The sequence below is a fragment of the Physeter macrocephalus genome, unplaced genomic scaffold, assembly GCF_002837175.3.
Source record: "Physeter macrocephalus isolate SW-GA unplaced genomic scaffold, ASM283717v5 random_88, whole genome shotgun sequence".
NCBI classification, from domain to species: domain Eukaryota; kingdom Metazoa; phylum Chordata; class Mammalia; order Artiodactyla; family Physeteridae; genus Physeter; species Physeter macrocephalus.
In genome coordinates this window covers 12,491-32,407 of record NW_021145387.1, presented here as the reverse complement: position 1 = coordinate 32,407, position 19,917 = coordinate 12,491, and the positions used below count along the sequence as shown (strand labels likewise).

Sequence of the window (19,917 nt, the reverse complement as noted above, 5' to 3'; positions counted from 1 at the left end):
CTTAATGGGTAACCACAATGCTAGACCAGGATAAAAATTATTTTTTCTTGCCCTCCCTGAACTGTCATCCTAGTTGTAGGGTTAAATGCATACATGCAGGCAGGGACTTCCCGGGCGGTTCAGTGGTTAAAACTCTCCAAGTTCCCACTGCAGGGGGCACGAGTTTGATCCTGGTCAGGGAACTAAGATCACGCATGCCGAGCAGCCAAAAAAAAAAAAAGAAAAGAAAGCACGCAGGCACCAGTAGATAGTAAGTGGCACCCTCCACCTCAGTGGAAGAGGCAGTACAGTGTGCTTCACAGGCCTTCCAGAGCGGTCAGGTGTGACCTGGGGTTTGAAATGCAGGTAAACTATGAATATATTAAAATGGTGGGGAAAAAAATAATAATAATAAAAAATAAATAAAATGGTGGGGATGGAGGCCTGGAGAGGACCTTTCAGGTCATTCCACAAGCGTTTTATTAGTCTGTCTCTTCTCAGGAACACATGCTCTGAAGAGGCTCATAGTCTAGCTCATTTGTTCACTCAGTGAGGATTCTGAACTGTGTTCCAGGCACTTGTCTATTCATTGTGGGAAAAAATGGTCAATGAAGTGAACAAAAATCCTTGCCCTCATAGAGCTTAACAATCTGGAGTGATTTCCTAAACACTTAACAAGACCTATGTTAGAAGAGATGCATCTATTATTGGGTGCTTCTATGCCACGCATTGTGTGAGGTGCTTTAAATCCATTTTGTCCTTTGATTCTCATTGACTCCTCAAAACAGCTTTATCAGGGAAGTACTATTTTATCGTCACCTTTACACATGAGGAAATGTAAGTTCAGAGAAGTCACGTGACCCACCAAAGGTCTCAAGGCTAGTAAATCACAGAACCAGGACTCAAACCCAGCTAGGCTTCAGAGTGCTCCCTGCCACACATGGGATGGAGTAGTGATACCTGGAGGTGAGAAGGCGTCACCAAAATGATGGCATGGGAGCTGAATCTTGCAGGAGTAATAATGGAAATAGTGGAAATGGAGACAGAGGAGACAGAAAACAGCTGCATGAGCCAACGTTTCCCGGAAGAAGATTCATGACATAGCCTGGGGCGGACCAGGATCCCAAAGGGAAAGCAGACAACTCAGGATGAAGTCAGGGGCCTAACTCTCCAACTTCAAGTACCTGAAGGCCCCTGCACATGAAGCTAAACTTTGGCCTTTAATTTAAAAGTACTGGGGAGCCATGGGTGATGTGTGAGCAAGGGAGTGACATCAGATATGTACTCTAGCAGGACTGATCTGCCATCAAGGCTGAGGACAAGTAAGAGAGGGCAAAGCCTGGTGTGGCAAAGATCTGTTTGGTAGTAAATGCAGGAATTCAGTTGTCAATGGACAAGGACCTAGACCAGAGTCAGAGAGAGGAACAGAAAGGTCAGTCCAATCCAATTGATTCCTTATCAGCTGAGTGTCCACAGGATGTATGTGAGGCATTCAACTATGCTGGAAGAGTAGAGACAGTAAACAACACTGCTCATTCTCTTCTAAATGACTTTATTTGGTTTTCCTCCACCCTTATATCACAAGAACTATGCTTCCCTTTCCTACAGAGAAAAGATTGCCTGGGCGGGAGTCAGTTCCATCCTTGCTCTTGCCCTTCTAAAGTGTTTCAGAGAGAGAAAGATTCCAAGTTTTGTGAACAGCAGTTGGATGCTCATTTTATATACATTCGATTATTTAATTCCCAAACCTGCGAGTTAGGGCCTAATATCCCCATTTCATAGACTGAGGAACAGAGGCCTAGAGAAGCAGAGAGACTTATGAGTTCTGCCTTCTCTCTCTACAATTGGCCTTCATTTGCTCAAGGTGCTGGAAAACAACTATGAGCAGAAAGAGAGTATTCCCTGTCTTCATGGAACTTGGAGTCAAGAGGTCTAGGGACCTTGCCCACTGATCCTGGCTCTTCCACTTACTCCAAGGTAACGTAGGTAGATCGTCTTCAGCAAGTCAGTGCGTTTTCTGAAACTGTAAATGCCTCATCTGTAAAATGGGAATAATAGCACCTACACTTTGTAGAATCTTTATGAGAATGAAATGTAATAATGCAAATAGAAGGCTCAGTAGAGCACATAGAGGATACTCAATAAATTGCATTGATGATGACGATGATGCATCGTCATAGGAGATAGCCATTAATACTGCAGTGCTCGTATTAGGGATTCACTTCTAAGCCCAAATCCAAGCTCCCATTTGCAAGGCTGCTTCTGACTCAAACCAGTATTCCTTCTATTGTTCCAGAGACAGAAAAAAAAAAAGGGTGACTCACCTTTTTTTGGCAATGATGAAGCTTCTGGCTGGCCTGCACCAGCTGGGGAGAGGAGGGCCCTAGGGTGAAGGGGAAATATAAGCCCCCAGGGCCCAGTTGCTGGGCCATTGCCTTTCCTGGGTTTCACAGGCATCCTGATCATCAGCACCAGCCAGGAAGCCCCATTGAAAAGTGAACCCTGGGCCTCTGGTAAACAAATCCAGCAAACGTGTCCCCTTCTGGGCTCAGGTGAAAAAGTTACTCCCCTGGGTCTCATACAGGTGAAGAGTAGGTAAAGGCACCCAGCAAAGGATGCACTTCAACCTGCCCCTGTAGATGGCCAGAACCCTGACTTGGAAAAGAAGTTAACCCTGGCTTCAGGGGCTGTGGAGGCAGCAATACTCCAGACTTAGCAAGTCAACATTAGTCAACCCATTTTCCCAATTCTCCATGTGGGATGAGCCCCTTCTGGGTGCTCGGATCCAGTCTTAGAACAATGAGAAGATAGAATACCAATTGAAAAATGGGCCAAGTTCACCAACACAACATTTCACAGAACAGAACCACAAATGGCCCATAATCATATGGGGAAAAGGTTCAGCATCACAAGTCATCAAAGAAATGCACATTAAAACAAGGTGACAAAATTTATTGATGAACAGATTGGTAAAAATGAAAAACAATTAAAATACCAAGAGTTATGGGGGTATGAGGAACCAGGCATTCCCACACAATGCTGGTGTGAAATTAGCACAATCTTTCTAGAAGGCAATCCAGAAATGTGTTTACCAAACGCCTGCATAGTTCCTTTGACAGAGTAATTTCATTTCTAGGAATTCAAATGAAGAAAAGACATATGCAAAGATATTCATTTCAGCATGGCTTACAAGAGCAAAAAAAAAAAAATTATAAACTACTTAAATGACTAACAATAAAGGATTGATTAAATGCATTATGGTTCAACCCTTAATATTATATAACCATTAAGATATTAAGTAGAATACTTGTTGATGTGGAAAGACAGTGACAGCATATTGTTTGGAGGACAAAAAAAAAGCAAGCTACAGCAGTGAGATTCCAAGTTACAATTAGTATGTAAAGAATGACTCCATTTTTGTACAAAAGATATAATCCCTAGGAATCAATAGGAAAAAGTCAGAAAATATATATAAAAATTAAGAGTGGTTATGTTTGGGTAAGATTACATATTTTCAATTTTTTTCTTTATGCATGCCAGTATCTCCCAACAATTCTATAATTAAATATTTTTAAATGCTAACAGGTTGGACTTAATGATTTAAAGTTCCTGCCAACTCTGGGGTGGTGGTGGTGGTGGGATGAATTGGGAGATTGGGACTGATATATATACACTAATATGCATAACATAGATAAGTAATAAGAACCTGCTGTATAAAAAATAAATAAATAAAATTCAAAGAATTTTTAAAAATAAAGTTCCTGCCAACTCTGACATTTTGGGCATCTATGATTGATGCCCCAAGTGACTTCAAACAACCCATATTTAGTGTGGGCTTACTGTGTGGCCTTTGGAGCCTAAGTCATTGCCCACAGCTGCAGCCCTCTGCATTCCTCTCTCCCATACTCTGCCCAGCTGTCTGCCCAGCCAGCCTGAGAGCTTCCCTTGTCTGTAATTCCTGTGCCTAGCCAAGAGCTGAGCAAAGGAGCTCAGCATGGTGACAGGTGCCACAGGGGCACAGAGATGAAAGGCACAACTCTAGTTCCAGAATCTTACTGGGACACAGAACGCACACACAAAGTGCTTGGTTGTATAACACAGACTAAGAAAACCAGAGGCTAGAGAAAGCAGGGCAAGCCGGGTTGGAGAGGCCTGCTAGAGCAGAGGGCCATGCAGGAATGGTGGGTGAGGGCACTGCAGGCAAGGGGCACAGCCTGAACAAAGGGAAGCCAATCCAAAGTCCTTTGGAAACATGCCCCAAACCTTTCCAAAAAACTTTCACAATCCTTGGTCTGCCGAATTTCTGAACTTTGCCCTGAATGGGTAAAAGTTAAGTCTCCTAAACAGGAGCCCTCCCTCTATGTAACCCTGGGTTAGCCACCAAAGACAAGTCTTTGGGATAAAGCCGATAAATTACTTTTACTCACTCTCCCCACCTCTTCCAAAGGGGGAGTGGAGGAGGGGAGGGCCAGGGAGGGTCTGGGGGGAGGAGAGGAAGTTGCAGGAACAACAGACATCTCACATGCAAACAGTGCTCACCCCAAGCAACCGCGGGCCTTCTCTTGTGGCGCCACCAACCCCATTTGACAGATGGAGGAAAGGAGGCTCAGAGAGTTAAAATGGCTTGCTCCGGGGTCACCCAGCCAGAGAGTGGGGAAGGCGACTCCACTCAGGCCTTCTGACTCCAAGTCCAGTGCTATTTCGAGGTAACACACAGGACCTGGAGTCAGGAGCCCTGGATGGCTCTGTCACCCACTGGCTGCGTGGTCCTGTACCAGCCGCTCAGCCCTCACAGCCTCTATCCCCAGCTGTAAAATGAGGAGGCACGCGATGACCCGCCCAGGTCCTCTTCCGGCTGGCTCTATGAGCCTTCTAGGGGCGGCTGCAAAGCTCCCCCTATCAATTACATTTCCCAAGTTAGGCCGGCAAAGATCACCAGAAGAGCCTCAGCCTATCACGTGGTTAAATAAAAAAAGCAAAACGTCCCGGATTAACTTTCACTGCACTGCTTCTGCTGATACCTGATTACCCAATTTTCAAGTTTCCTTAGGTGAAATATCCCTGCTGGGTAGGCACTCCGGACGGCTATAAGGGCAAAAAATTATTGGTGAGCCAAAGAACACAGAAGATGGAGTTAAACCCAAAACGGACAACTTTTTGCTATGGGTCTCTGAACAAGTCTCTGGCAATTTCAGGCCTCCTTCATTCGCGTCTTAGGGAGAGGTTTGGAGTCACCCCCAGACAAGTAAGAGGGCCGAGGGCAGAACTTTCCTAGCGGCAACTCGGTCCACCCCGCAACCAGTCCCCCTGGCCCCAGGCTGTCGGCTGGGGGGCTGGGGGAGCCGTGGTGGTGCCAGGGCTGGGATCGGCCTTCGGAGCAGACATGGGAGCGGGGCGAGTGACTGCGCCCGGTGACCGCCGCGGGAGCTCCACTGCAGTTTCGTCAGAGGTAAAGGTACGCGCCCGGCGCGCGCGGCGTGTGCACACAAACACACACACCCGCGCGCGCAGACCGTTCATCACACTCTTCCCCCGGCCTGGAGAAGCGCGATCACACGCCACCAGCCGCTTCGGCCCCTGCCCGGAACCCACCCAAGCGGGCCCGCCACCGACCACGAGGCCCCGCGGCTCCCTGACGCATGAACGTCCGCAGCGGGCGAGGACCGGCCTTCTCCTGCGCGTGGCGGGCTTCCTCTCGGCGACACCCCGCCACGCCGCGCGGTTCCAGCAGCCAGCCAGGACTCGCCACCCAGAGTCCGCCAGAGCTGAACGTCTCGGCTGCTGCGTCCCCTCCAAGTCGCATCTCAAGGCAAGAAGTCAGCTAGCAAGCCTCTCCCCGCCCACCCGGTCCCATGACAGCTGCTGCCGCCCAAAGACAGGCAGATATAACAAGAAGCAAAGTTTCCCTCTCTCCCCTCCCACATCCCGCCCCCCCACCGACTTCCCCCTCCCTTCCAGTGTTATGCAAAACAAGCCGGCAACGGCGCTCCGACTCCAGGTACCAAACCAGCCCTAGTGAGCCGCGCCCGGGAGCGCCCAGCGGCCCCTCTCGGAGCACAGGCATGCGCCCGCATCCGGGATCTCATTCTCGGCTCCGCCGCATCCCCAGCCGCCCCGCTACCCGCAGCGGGGCGGCCGTAGAAAAAGCCCTAACTATGGGGCCAAACTTTATGCTTGCAACAGGCATGGGGTGAGGAAAACTGGGGAAGGGGTGGGGGGCGCGCACGCCTTGTGCTGGCATTTTCGGTGCACCTTATCCCAGCAGCAACCCCCCCGGCCCTGTCTTCAAGTCACCAGCTTCCTCGCCCCCCCCCACTCCCGGCACACCAGGGCACCCTCTCCTGTCACGCGCGTGTCTCCGGTGAGGCTCCCAGGCGCCGCCAGAGCCCGGGACGCCGCCTCGCCTTCCCTTCCCCCAGCATCGCCGAGCGCGCACCGGGGCCGCGCGCCGCAGGGGGACCCAGGCATCCCCAGACAGTCCTCCGCCCCCATCCTGCCGTGCTTTTCCCCCCGGGGGCTCCGCCGGGTAGCGAAACCAGGAAGGTTCTATCCCCGCCCGCACGTCCACGTGCCCCGCAGACCCCTATGCCTTCAGCGGGCAACTGGCAGGGAACTCCGCGCTGCTGGCGCTTTGGGGGAGCCTTGGGCGGGGGGGGGCAGCAGCAGAAGGCGGGGTATCCGAGAGTGGAGGATCAGGGGACTCCGGGGACCGGGGCAAGCGCCTGTGCCCGGGCCACAAGTCCACGTGAAAGTACGGCAGCAAGCGCCGGGAGCCTGAGGGCGCGCCTCCCGCACCCAGAGCCAGCGTAAGGGTCCCCCACACCTTGGCGCGGCTCAACCTCCCCAAGGAAGCGCGGAACCCCCCAGCTCTGCGGGCGTGGGGGCCGGACTCCAAGCAACGAAGGCTAGACCCTCCCCAGCGGCCGTAGCGCCCCCAACGATCCGGCACGCGCAGGGGGACCTCCAGCTCCCAGTCCCCGTAACGAAGCGCATCGCAGGGTGCACGGAAGGGGGGCTCTGCAGCCTGGAATCCCCGATCCCCCCAACACGCCCACCGCTGCCTCCCGGCCTCCGCGGCTAAGGCGGCAGCCCCCGCAGCTCAGCAGCCCTGGCTCCGGGCCCGTGGCCCCTGCTGGCCGTACCTGCGTGTCGGCGAGATAGTTGAGGAAGAAGGAAGAGAGCTCTTCGTCCAGCAGCGCGCCGCAGTCGTTCCCCGCCATCTTCCAGCCGCGGCTGCAGCGTGCGGCGGAGTCAGCGCCGAGCCGGCTTGGGGGGAGGGAGCGAGCGAGCGAGGAAGGGAGGCGGGAGGAGGGAGAGAGGCCGGCGGGAGGAGGAGGGCGGAGCTCGGGCCCCGGCTGCCGCAGGGCAGCTGGCTGCGGGGGCGGGGCCGCGCGGTGCCCGCTCGAGCAGGGGGTCGCGCCCCCACTTTCCTGCGCAACGTCTGGCGCCGCGATCCTCGTCCGCTGCCCCCTGCCCGGGAGGAAAGCGCCCGTAGCCTGGCGACGGTGCCCCAGCCGGCAGTCCGATGCCTGCGCAGCAATGCGGGCAGCCCACCGCTCCTGCCAGAGCGAATCACGTTGCGTTAGCACTGGGCGGGTCCTTCGAGACAACCTGCTTGGGCACAGCTGGGGAAACTGAGGCCTGGGAAGGCAGAGGACCTCGTTTGAAGTCACAGTGCAATTCAGTGCAGGAAGAAAAAGCCCAGGTCTGGCTGCCCTGGAGGCTTCAGTTTGTCATGCCGGGCTGCAGGCCAGAAAGGGAGGGATACCATAGGTCAAAGGTGGAGAAATCCAGGAAGGCTCCTCAGAGGGAGTGGCTTTAAAAAAAATCTTTTCCTTAGAAGATACGTTGACCCATATTCCAAATGTAACCCTCTCTCTCTCTCTCTTAAGTATCCCCTCACTCCCTAACTCCCCCCCCCAAAAAACCCAAAACTTCAATGACTTCTCTTACCGTGGCCCACAATGACTTCAAATGGCCAGCCTCCTGCATGCTTCCCCAGGCCCACTGGCCTCCTCCCAGTTTCTTGGGTGAACCATCTCACAACAGGGTGCTGTCCCCTGCCAGCGGACATTCATCTAGTAAACCACATCTTCACCGCATCCTTCCTTGCTGCCCCTCAGACTGCCAACCCATTCCCTCCCCCGACTCCCACCATCCTGGGCTCCCTTAGTTCTGCAGGCCTTTAAAACACTGGTTAACAGTTGTCATTTTACATTAGCTTCAGTGAAGATTTGATCTTGGAATCTCTTCCTACTAGACTCTAAGACCCATGAAAGCAGGGCCTGAATCTGCTTTTGCACATGCTATGTCTCCAGTACCTGGCATAGAGTAGGTTCTTAATAAATAATGTGTTAACTAAAAATCCCAGAGGATTTTGATCCCCCATTACCACCACCACACATTGTGTAGATAAGGAAACTGCCCAGAGTCAAGGGTGCACGTGGAGTGAGTGCCAGAGCCAGAACCAGAACTCGGGTCTCCTGGCGCCAACCTTGAACTCTCATCATCATGCCCTTCTGTTTGCCAGGCAGGAGATGAGGGCACCGCCTGGGTAAAGGCAGGAAGGCGGGAAGATTTAGGCCTGTTTTATTGGGCCCTCCTGCCTCCTGCTCTCCTCCCACCCTGCACTCACAAGGGCTGACCCACCCTGCCTGCCCTACCTGGGCTCCCTCCCAGCCAGAGGAGGAAACAGGGAGGGTCCACAGTACACCTGCTCAGACTTGAACACCAGGGCAAGAGCTTCCTTCTTCTCCAGCCTGAGGTTCCCAGAACCGCAGGGCATGATTTCACTCTTTGGGCTTTAGATCAGTGCGCTTTTAAGGGACAATGAATCCCAAGAGAAAGCCTAGGACTTCCCCAGCGGTCCAGTGGTTATGACTCCACGCTTCCAATGCAACAGACGCAGGTTTGATCCCTGGTCAGGGAACGAAGATCCCACATGGTGCGTGGCCAAAAAGAGAGAGAGAGAGAGAGAGAGAGAGAGAGAGAGAGAGAGAGAAATCCTACATGTAACCTTGGAGCACTAGCCTGGGAGTCAGTAGTCCCAGGTTCTGGTCCAGCCCACCACATCTCATTCCAATATTGGGCAACTCAGGGAGTTAAGAGCATGGGCCCTCTAGTCAGATTGCCTGGTTTTGAACACCTGCAAATCATTTAGTCTCAGGCCTTGGTTTCCTCATCTACACAAATGGGGATCATAGATTTACTTACTTCAGGACTTCCCTGGTGGCGCAGTGGTTAAGAATCCGCCTGCCAAAAAAAAAAAAGAATCCGCCTGCCAATGCAGGGGACACGGGTTCAAGCCCTGGTCGGGGAAGATCCCACAGGCCGCAGAGCAGCTAAGCCCGTGCGTCACAACTACTGAGCCCGCGTGCCACAACTACTGAGGCCCTCCTGCCTAGAGCCCATGCTCCACAACGAGAAGCCACCGCAATGAGAAGCCCGTGCACCGCAACGAAGAGTAGCCCCTGCTCACCACAACTACAGAAAGCCCGCACACAGCAACGAAGACCCAATGCAGCCATAAATAAATAAACAAATACTTAAAAAAAAAAAAAAAAGAATTACTTCATAGGGATGTTATGATGATCGAGGAGATGACATATGGAAAGTGTTTTGCACAGTACCTGACTTCATGGGGAAAATGCTAACCTCTCTGGTTCTCTGTTTCCTCATCTTTAAAAATGGGGATAAAGTATTTGTCTCTCGGAGGCCCTGGCCAATGTTACTTTCCTTTCCTCCAGCGCTTACAGGTTGCTGGCTACCTTGAACTCCAAAAGGTCTGGATTTGAATCCTGGTGCTTACTAACTTTGTGCCCTTGGTGGTTTACCTAACCTCTCTGAGCCTCAGTTTCCTCCAGGTAGGGATCTTGTGAGGATTGAATGAGACAATGTGTGTAAAATAAATTGCCTAGCCCTGCACCTGGCAAAGAGGAAGTGCTAATTCTCACGCTTATCACCGTCACCACCATCACCAGTGTCATCAGCATTAGCACTAAGGACGTGAGCTCTCCTAAGGCCCCGCTTTTCTGCTGTTGCCCATAGACACCAGAGTCAGAGCCCCACAGGACTCTGTTTCCAAGAAGTGTCCCTGCCAGATCCAGCCTGGCCTCTGATTGGTGTTGTGCCCCTTATAACCCAGGGGCCATTCTTGGAGGGTCCCCAAGGCCAGCCATCTCTAGCCTTGGCCTGGCAGAGCTGCAGTGCCAGACAGGGCCTCCCAGGGAAGCCCTCAACAGCGCTCGCCCAATGGCTTTTGTCTTTAAAACCCTGATGTTGATAGGAAAGCCACAAATTGCCCAGCTTCAGGGTGTTTCTTACTAACCCCTGTGTCCTCAGAATGGGCTTCTGGCTGGCAAGAAACTCAGGTGAAAAGGCACCTCACCTGAGATATCCAGCTTCTTTTATAAAAACACCTTATCCCAGGAATTCTTTTATCAAGGGCCAACCACAGAGTCAACCTCATCACCTTCTCTGATCCTTAAAAGCCCTCAAGAAACCTAACGGGTTAGATGAGCTTGTGCAGTTAGCTTCCCCTCTCTGAGGCTGTTTCCCTACCTGTAAAAACAAAAGGGTAGGGCTAAACCAACCTCTACTGAACACTCCAGCCCAGATATAATAGGTATCAACCTAAACTTAACAGCTTTTCTGTACTGTGCATGTGCCAGACACCTGAGTTTATATCATGTCAGATTGCCTTCAACAACCCTGAGTAGTTGGCAGTGTGATATCCATTTTATGACTGAGGAAACAAAAGCTTAAAAGGGGTTAAAGTGATTAGCCCAAAACCAAGCAGTCAGAGACACAGCTGAGATCTGAAGCCAGATCTGTGCATGGTCTAAGCCACAGACCCTTGAAAGGGATTGAGGAAAACCTCACACCAGCAACCCCTCCCGGGAAGCTGGAATGGTGGCACATTTCCTATTTTATGACTTTCAAGTGAAGGGCAATAATCATGCCAAACTTGGACTTCATGTGCCTCGACTCCTATCTCCTCTGCATTTTTATTGGCCTTGCCTCTCCCGAGATTAGTGAAAGTTTGCCCTGCCCATACCCTGGGCGAAGCCCAGATTGCTCCAGGCTCCGTGGAAATGGCTACAGCAAAGTGAACCTATTTGACTTGAATATTTTAGTCACTACCAACAAATCCTCAAAAGTAAAAAACATCAGTGTTTTCTCCCTTCTGATAATAGGAGAATGCTTTACACAGATATTACAGCCATGATTCTCAAACTCTGGAGTCATGTCAGTCACCTGGGCCCCGTCAGCAGAGATTACAATTCAATAAGTCTAGTGGGCCCAGGCATCTGCATTTCATAGGCTCCCCTAAATGACTCTGCTGCAGGAAATTACCCATCATTCAATAGATGTTTAATGAGCACCTACTATGTGCCAGCCAGTGTGATCAGTGAACACAACAGCTGCCACCCCTGCCCACATTCTATTGAATGCAACTGCTTAGTGAATTTTTGTCTAGTGAATGGGGGAGATAGGACATGGGTCTTGATAATCACTGAGGTTTCCTGCCAGCTGCCCATAACTCTTGTGATTCTCTGACCCAGACCAGGGAGTCAGACACACACCTATTTCCCACCTATTTCTCCAGTCCCAGGAGGCAGGGACTCAAGCCAAGAGGAACTAAAAAGTTACCTGGTTTATATTGTTAATTTAGAAAGCCAGCTCCATCTTCTATTGAATTGTAGAACTTGAGAACTGTGGAGGGGCAGTGGAGGGTATGTTATACACCAGCTTCACTGTACAGGAAGAAGAATGTGGCGGAGGTCATACAACCCTTCAGGGGCAGAACCAGGACTAGTAGCCAGAGCTCCAGATTGGGTAGTGCTCAGGTGTCTTCACAGGACAAACTTCTCAGGGCTGAGGCTGTGGAAGACATCATTCAGTTGTGTCAGTCGAGGGTCTCGGAATTGGGGACAGGGGCTTTTGGCCCTTGAAAGTCCATCTTAAGCAAGGCATTTCTTTGTGTTGCCCTATTCTTCCTGTAGGGCTAACTTATAAACTCACCAATATATTTGGGAGATACTTACCAGATCACTTTCTCTTTGACACACTACAAATAATGAAAGGGTTTCCAAGTCAGCAGGTGAGGGCAGTAAACAGCTGTGAAGTCAGCTATGACTGTTTTGCAGTTTTGCAAGGGCGGATTTTCATTCACCCTCCTCTGCCTTGTTAATGACTGTGCACAAGTATGGGAATCATGAAGCGGGGGAGGAAGAGAAACACCTGCTTTTTCCCCATCTGCCCACAGAGCAAAATGATCCCAGACATGTGTGATGGATAAATGGGCCCTCCTTATGCCCATTTGACAGATGGAGAAACAAAGGCCCAGAGATGTGAATTATTCTTTTTCTTTTTACAGAGATGTAAATTCGACCAGGTTATTTTATATATATAATATATAAATATCTACCTATATATCTATATATATCTATAGATAGATCAACCTATCTGTCCCACCTGACCTAGAATTTTGTGTGGATCAAGTTCACTTACAAAGGACTTTGAATTTTACATTCACAATCCTAAATCATCAGTAATGCTCCTTTGGAAATTTATCCTGAGGGTCTGATTCAAAAGCTGGGACCACTACAGCATGATGTTTATGTGGATAGATAAATAGATAGATAGATTCAACAAATATTTTTAGAACCTGCTGGGTGCTACAGGCCTGTGCTACAGGCCCACAAATGGTAACCATAATACAATCTTTGCTCTTGCGTAACTCACAGCTCTGATCTCCACAACATGCAAGGGAGAGACTAGTCAACCTGCAGCTTGCTAGGGAGGGTGTAATAAGTTCCTTAATGGAGGAAGTTGGGAGGTTGAAAACTGGGTGGGGCTGGGAGAAGAGTCCAGGGGAGGGGTGGAATCCTGAGCCAAGACAATGAAAGTAGTAGGAGGGATATGGAAGAGTGGGTGGACTGAAGCCATATTTTAGAGGGGGGATCAACAGTCTTTGGTCACAGGTAAGAAATGGTGGGGCAATTACAGGGAATGGTCAGGACACCCAGGTTCTGGCTTCAATGGATGATTGGTCTTAGAAAAGAGGCAACTCAGAAGGAAGTCTCCTAAGGAGTATTTTCAGATGACTGTGGGATGTTCAAGGGGAGACATACAAGACATTGATGCCAAGCAAAAAATTGGAAAGAACCTCAACATCTAGTAAGACAGTTCAATTCCACACCTAGTTACAGACAGTAGACAAAAGCTCTCACATGTGCGCAGAGAACTGTGTCCAAGGATGTTCAATGCAGTATTGTTAATTATGGTAAAAATAGAGGTTACAGGGCTTCCCTGGTGGCTGAGTGGTTGAGAATCCGCCTGCCAATGCAGGGGACACGGGTTTGTGCCCCGGTCCGGGAAGATCCCACATGCCGCGGAGCAGCTGGGCCCGTGAGCCATGGCCGCTGAGCCTGTGCGTCCGGAGCCTGTGCTCCGCAACGGGAGAGGCCACAGCAGTGAGAGGCCCACATACCACAAAAAAAAAAAAAAAAAAATAGAGGTTACAGGAAAAATGAACTGTGTGGTGAGATCACACAATGGAATATTAGATACTTGTGAAAGTCAATAACAGCTGCATGAATCCACAAAGATAAATCACAAAAGCAATAAATGAGATCAACAAGCAGCCTAAGGATACACACAGTATTATGCCACTTACGTAGTATTTTAAAATATGCAAAGTAACACTCCATAACGTTGGTCAATACATGTATATGAAGTAAAAGCATAAACACGGGACAGCAAAGACACAGATCATTTTAGGAAAGGAGAGGAGCAAGGGATACAGGGCTGGCTTCGTGGGTGTGCCACCTCATGCGTGCAGTCACACTGGCCCTGGGCATGCTCTGCTGTTGCCATCTTGAAATTCATAATGATTTTTGAATATGGGTTCCCACATTTCATTTTGCACCAGACCCTGCAAGTTATGTAGCTTGTCCTGGCGGGATTAGAGTACATTGTACGTGAGAGAGCTCCAATTGTACCTGTGATTCTTTTTTTTAATCTCAAAAAAAAATTTTTTTTAATTCATTTACGTATTTATTTTTGGCTGTGTTGGGTCTTCCTTGCTGTGCGCGGGCTTTCTCTAGTTGTGTAGAGCGGGGGGCTATTCTTTGCTGCGGTGTGCGGGCTTCTCATTGCGGTGGCTTCTCTTGCTGCTGAGCATGGGCTCTAGGCGTGCGGGCTTCAGTAGTTGTGGCACGTGGGCTCAGTAGTTGTGGCTCATGGGCTCTAGAGCGCAGGCTCAGTAGTTGTGGTGCATGGGCTTAGTTGCTCCGCTGCATGTGGGATCTTCCCGGTCCAGGGCTCGAACCCATGTCCCCTGCATTGGCAGGTGGATTCTCAACCACTGCGCTACCAGGGAAGCCCTCAAAAATGTTTTTAAAGTATCAGTATTTGTTAAATCTATGTAGTGTATTGTTCCCTGTGCTTTTTTGTATGTTTGAAATATTTTATAATACAAAAACAATGAAGATGTAGTTATATAAATAGTGGTTTATTTACTTGAAATACGCTGCAGAAGGTAGAAATCTATATGGAAAATGTACAGGAAAACATGTATAACATTAAGTGAAACAGGATTATAAAAATGTTTATAAAGTGATTATAGTTATATGCATAAATGTACATGTAAAGTGTGTATGTTAGAGTGACATAAGGAGTGTAAACAAATGAAACGTGATTAGGATGGCAGAAATAATTTCTTTTAATATTTTCATTTGTGTTGTTACAATTTTGTTTTTACAATAAATGAAGTAAAATGTAACTTGCTGTCTGCTTTCTATACTAAAAACGAGCTCCTCTGATAAACTATGTTGCTGAGTGCTGTGTTATTTAAGTAACAAATACGCATTGTAGCAGGGACATTTCAGAGAATCAAGATCTCAACCTAAAGGAGTAGCTATGATGGAACTTTTGGGAAGCCTTCCTAAAATGAGGTCTGAACTGGAAGTCAGGTTGGAGTCCCACTCTGGCACTGAACTCATATTTGGACAAATCTCTTCTCCAAGCTAAGACTCAGATTCCCAGTCTGCACACCAGTGGGCTTGGACTGGATCAGCCACCCCAAACATGCCTTGAATGGGTGTCTCCCCGAGACCTCTGCCTTGACGGTGAGATGCTCTGATTCCCTCTCCCTTTTGCAGGGGAGATCATCCGGGCCATGTGTAGTTTGGCAGCAGAGGCGGTTGGAGTAAGGATACTGAGAGGAGAATCCAGGTCAGTAGGCCACCCCAGGAGTATTTTACATGGGGTGGAATCTCCTTGGCTCCTGGAGCAGCCAGAATGGCAGAGTCCCAGGGAAAGGGCATGGCCTTACAGGCAGGGCAAAGCATAGAGGGCACAGCATGGCATCATGGGCACAGTATCACGGGAGCCGCAGAGCATCCTGGGTACAGCATGATGGGTGCAGCTCTGCGCTCTTCAGCTTCCCTGAGAAAACTGACAGACAACTCAAAAGAAGAAAAATTGGTTGAGAGGGAATATTCCACCTTCTGTCAGAGTTATTTTATTATTTTTTCATTATAAATTATTTTAAATTACACATGACATAATTATTTTATCCTTGTATATAAAAAAATAAACAATACACATAAAGGACAAGTTTCTGTCACCAACCCACCCAACACCACTCCCTCCCCACAGGTGCCCACTGTTAGTGTTTCATGAATGCCCTTCCAGAAAAGAAAAAAAAAAAAAAAAAAAAAAGGGGAGATTTTTCTTTGTTTTATATACTCATTATAAGACCTAGAAACCCTCAAAGTTTCATTGAGATTTTTAAACAAAAAAAGGAATCCTACTATAATAATTACTATTTTGTAATTTCCTTCTTCATGTGTCTTGGAGGTCTTCCCATATCAGTACATACAGATCTACCTATTCCTTCAAATTGATGCATGGCTTTCCCCAGGGTGAGTGTGCCATGGACTTGATTTGTAACTGTTGGTCCATCATGTTTCTAGACTTATGTTCTCCAGGTTATATGGTCCTGGTTTTATCACTAAAGAATATGCAAATCTGGGGATAGAAAATAATGACAATGGATGCATTCCTTTATTCATTCAATCAACAAAAGCCTGTGGAATGTTTACTTTGAGTATACCCTTCATCTTTTAATACACAATCAAGCCAGATATGCATATATGAGTTTAGAAAATAATATCAGTCAAGTTGCTACATTGTTTGAAATTCATTCATCATTCCTTCATGAGCAAACTACTTCGTGCCAGGTATTCTGCTAAACTTTGTGGGACTATATATACAGTATTAGTTGTGACTGCTTTGGTTGCAAATAACAAAAAACCCTACTTAAACTGGCTTTAGCAGGTAATGTATTGGCTTCCATAACTAACACATTTAAAGGAGGAATGTTGCCAGGAAGATGTGGAAGTTCATTTCTCAGCTCTCTTTTCCTCTGTGTCAGCTTCATTCTAAGACAGGTTCTCTCCTGGTGATGGCAAGGTGGTATGCTCCAGGCCCAAACCCAATCCTCTTAGCAAGTCCAGCAAAGGAACTGTCCCAGTTGTCCAGCAAAAGACTAGGATTCACTCTGATTATATCCGTTTGGCTCAAATGCCCATCACTAAGCCAATCCCTGCTCTGATTGGTCAGTACTGGGTTACATGCCCACCTCTGAATCCAGGAGTCAAGCTGTTTCATGCAACCCCCCCACCCCCAAACCAAGGTTTCTTAACAAGAGACCAATAATTTGAATGGAAAATAATTATATCCTTCTTACTAACTTCAAACTGAAATTTAGCATTTCCTTCTATTATGAATGTAGCAAACAAAGCACAGCAGTATTAAAAGTTCCTATAACTTTGGCACCAATAGAAATCACAGATATTTCATATCATATCACAGAATATCATTTATGTTCGTCACTATTTTGAAATTATAGTAGCTATTAGACCAACTAGATCTTGTGTGTTAATAAAAAATATATATTATTACTATATCAAAATTTCTTTTTCTTTTCATTTGATAACTATTTCAATATAATTGACTTCTTTTAAATCATTTGTAGTTGATATTAAGCATTTAAAAACATCAATCTGAGGAGGGGTCCATAGGCTTCTACAGACTGTCAAGGGGTCCATAGCACACGAAAAAGGTCTAGATATAGTATGGGGGAGGGGTGTCTCCCTAAAAGGAAATCCTTTGCCAGAGGAGGAGGAAAAGGTGCTGAGTAGGCAGAAACAACTGATGTCCACACCAAAGGCATACAGAGATGAATAAGATGTGAACCTGCCTCTAAGCCAGTTAGACAAGGAGGCCCCTGTAGATGCTCTGGTCCAGCTCCTTCATTTTATACATAACAAACAATTAAGACCCCAAAGCATAGGGACTTAGCTAAGGCCACCTAGCAAGTGGCAGTATCAGGACCCAGCAAAGGCTCCCCGACTCTAGACCTGCTTATTTTACTCCAGCCTCTTCAGGGTAGGTGGGGAGGGTGCAATGGAACCCCAGACTCTTGAAGTTAAACAACAGCACATACAAGAGGGGGACATTTATAGTGCGAAATGCCTATATTAAAAAAGGAGATCTGAAATCATAATCTAACTCTCCACCTTATGGTACGGGAAAAAGAATGAACCAAGCCTAAAGCAAGTAGAAGAAAAGAAATAAAATGATTAGAGTCAAAATTAATGAAATAGAAGAACAATAGAGATAAATCAGCAAAACCAATAGCTGGCTCTTTGAAAAGATCAACATAATTGACAAACCTTTAGCTAGGCTGACCAACAGAAAAAGAGAGAAGATTCAAATTACTAAAATACAAAATGAAAGAGGGGACCTTACTGCCAACCCTACAAAGATAAAATGGATTATAAGGGAATACTATGAACAACTGTTTGCCAATAAATTAGATAACTCGGGTGAAATGGTCAAATTCCTGGAAAGATACAAACCATTGGAACTAATTCAAGGGACTTCCCTGGTGGTCCAGCGGTTAAGACTCTGCACTCCCAATGCAGCGGGCCCGGATTCTATCCCTGGTCAGGGAACTAGATCCCACAGGCCACAACTAAAAGATCCTAAGTGCTACAACTAAGACCTGGTGCAGCCAAATAAATAAATATATTTTTTAAAAACTAATTCAATGAGAAATAGAACATCTGAATAGACCTGAAACAAGTAAAGAGATTGAATTAGTAATTAAAAAAACTACTCACAAAGAAAAGCCCAGGTCCAGATGGTTTCACTGGTAAATTCTACCGAACATTTAAGGAAGAATCCATACTAATTCTTCACAAAGTCTTCCTAAAAAAAAAAGGAAAGAACACTTCTCAACTCATTCTAACAGGGCAGTATTAGTCTGATACCAAAACCAAACAAGGACATCACAAGAAAAAAAACTACAGACTATCATCTCATATGAATGTAGTTACAAAAGCAGTACACAGGGGGACTTCCCTGGCGGTCCAGTGGTTAAGACTTGGCACTTCCACCGCAGGGGGCACAGGTTCCATCCCTGGTTGGGGAACTAACATCTCTCATACCACAAGGCCAAAAAAAAGAAAAAAAGAAAAAGCAGTACACCTAAGGACTTAACCACAGAATTAAATATCATAATGAAAAGAGGTGTATAAAGATGTCGCTCATTCTCAAAGGATTCCCATAATCAAAAACAATGAAAGACAATGGTGATACATGAAATTAAATGTAAGCATAGAAGTTAGTGGGACCATTTTTTAAAAATATGCAATGATAATTCTTAAGAATATTTTGTTCCATAAACCAGGATTAATAATACTTCTCTGTGACACTCTCCAACCCTTTTAGAATTATCTTGAGGACCATTTAAGACAAAGATGTGAGAGTATTTTAAAACCCTCTAGTAGAATAATTACTGTTGGGACTCTTTACAGTTTATAGAGCATGGCCCTACTCATGAGCTCCATTCCACTCCTTGTGATGAGTAATCTCCTGCCTCAGGGCCTTTGCACTTGCTGTTCCCTTAGCCAGGAGTGCTCTTCCCTCAGCTCCCCTTGTGTTTTGTTCTCATTCTTCAGCCCTTAGCCCAAATCTCACCTTCTCAGGGAGGCCCTCCCTGACTATCTGATCTAAATTAAATCTCTGAAATTATCTTGCTTGTTTACTTATAAGACAAGCAAGGCAGGAGAGCAGGAATAGTGTCTTGTTACCCACAGTGTCCCCCAGAATCTAGGACAGTTCCTCACACATGGAAGGATGCTATTAAATGAGGAGTAATCGACATCTCTGTGAAATTGGTAGCCAGGCCTGTGGTACAGAGGAGGAAGCTGAGGCTCAGGGAGGAGAAATGACTTATTCAAGTTTCTGTGGCAAGTATGGTAAGCACATAATTTATTGTCCAGCCTGGAAGGTTTTTACCCTGGACACATGCTAAGCTGAACAGGACACGGGATAACAGGTGTAAACTGAAACAGCAAACAAAGACACCTGGTCACACTTCAGAAGGGGGACTAAACCCTGGCAAGTGTAAGCCATGTTCTTTCTGCTAAATCTGAAGTTCTGTGAAAAGTCAAGGTCAGCAAATTACCTTCCCCACATGCCTCTGCCCCACAGGGAACACTAACCTACACAGCTCAGGAGCAGCTGATCATCACGAATCTGCTGACTTTATTGTCCCCCAGAAGTCCTGAGGAGGTTCTCCATAGCGGAAGCCAAGATTTCTTCTGTGGAAATAAGTGCAACGGTAGAATGAACAAAATTAAACCTGGATCTCCTTTGTGAAGAGAAGGAGAAGCTCATGAGATCACTTTGCTCTGCAGATGCCGACTGGTCTCAGCATAGAATCCAGCAATATGCCTGCCCTTTGACCAGGTCTCCCTGTTCCCGGGAGTTCACCTTAAAAATGAGTGAAAGGGGGCTTCCGTGGTGGCACAGTGGTTGAGAGTCCGCCTGCCAATGCAGGGGACACGGGTTCGTGCC

General features: G+C 47.5%; 1 protein-coding gene and 1 long non-coding RNA gene across 2 annotated transcripts in view; both read right to left on the bottom strand.

Annotated features, from left to right (window-relative positions):
• The window catches only part of LOC114484860 (uncharacterized), a 52,508-nt gene extending 47,772 nt beyond the window's left edge, over positions 1–4,736 (bottom strand). Inside the window, exon 1 of the long non-coding RNA XR_003678227.2 lies at positions 4,519–4,736. This is a non-coding gene — a long non-coding RNA (uncharacterized lncRNA). The remainder of the gene's footprint in view (positions 1–4,518) is intronic.
• Positions 1–12,777, bottom strand: part of LOC102979154 (peroxisome proliferator-activated receptor gamma coactivator 1-beta) — a 104,448-nt gene extending 91,671 nt beyond the window's left edge. The window contains exon 1 of the mRNA XM_028483995.2: positions 7,122–12,777. Coding sequence (XP_028339796.1) covers positions 7,122–7,199 — 78 coding nt within the window. The 5' untranslated portion in view covers positions 7,200–12,777. The remainder of the gene's footprint in view (positions 1–7,121) is intronic.
• Positions 12,778–19,917: the final 7,140 nt, after the last annotated feature.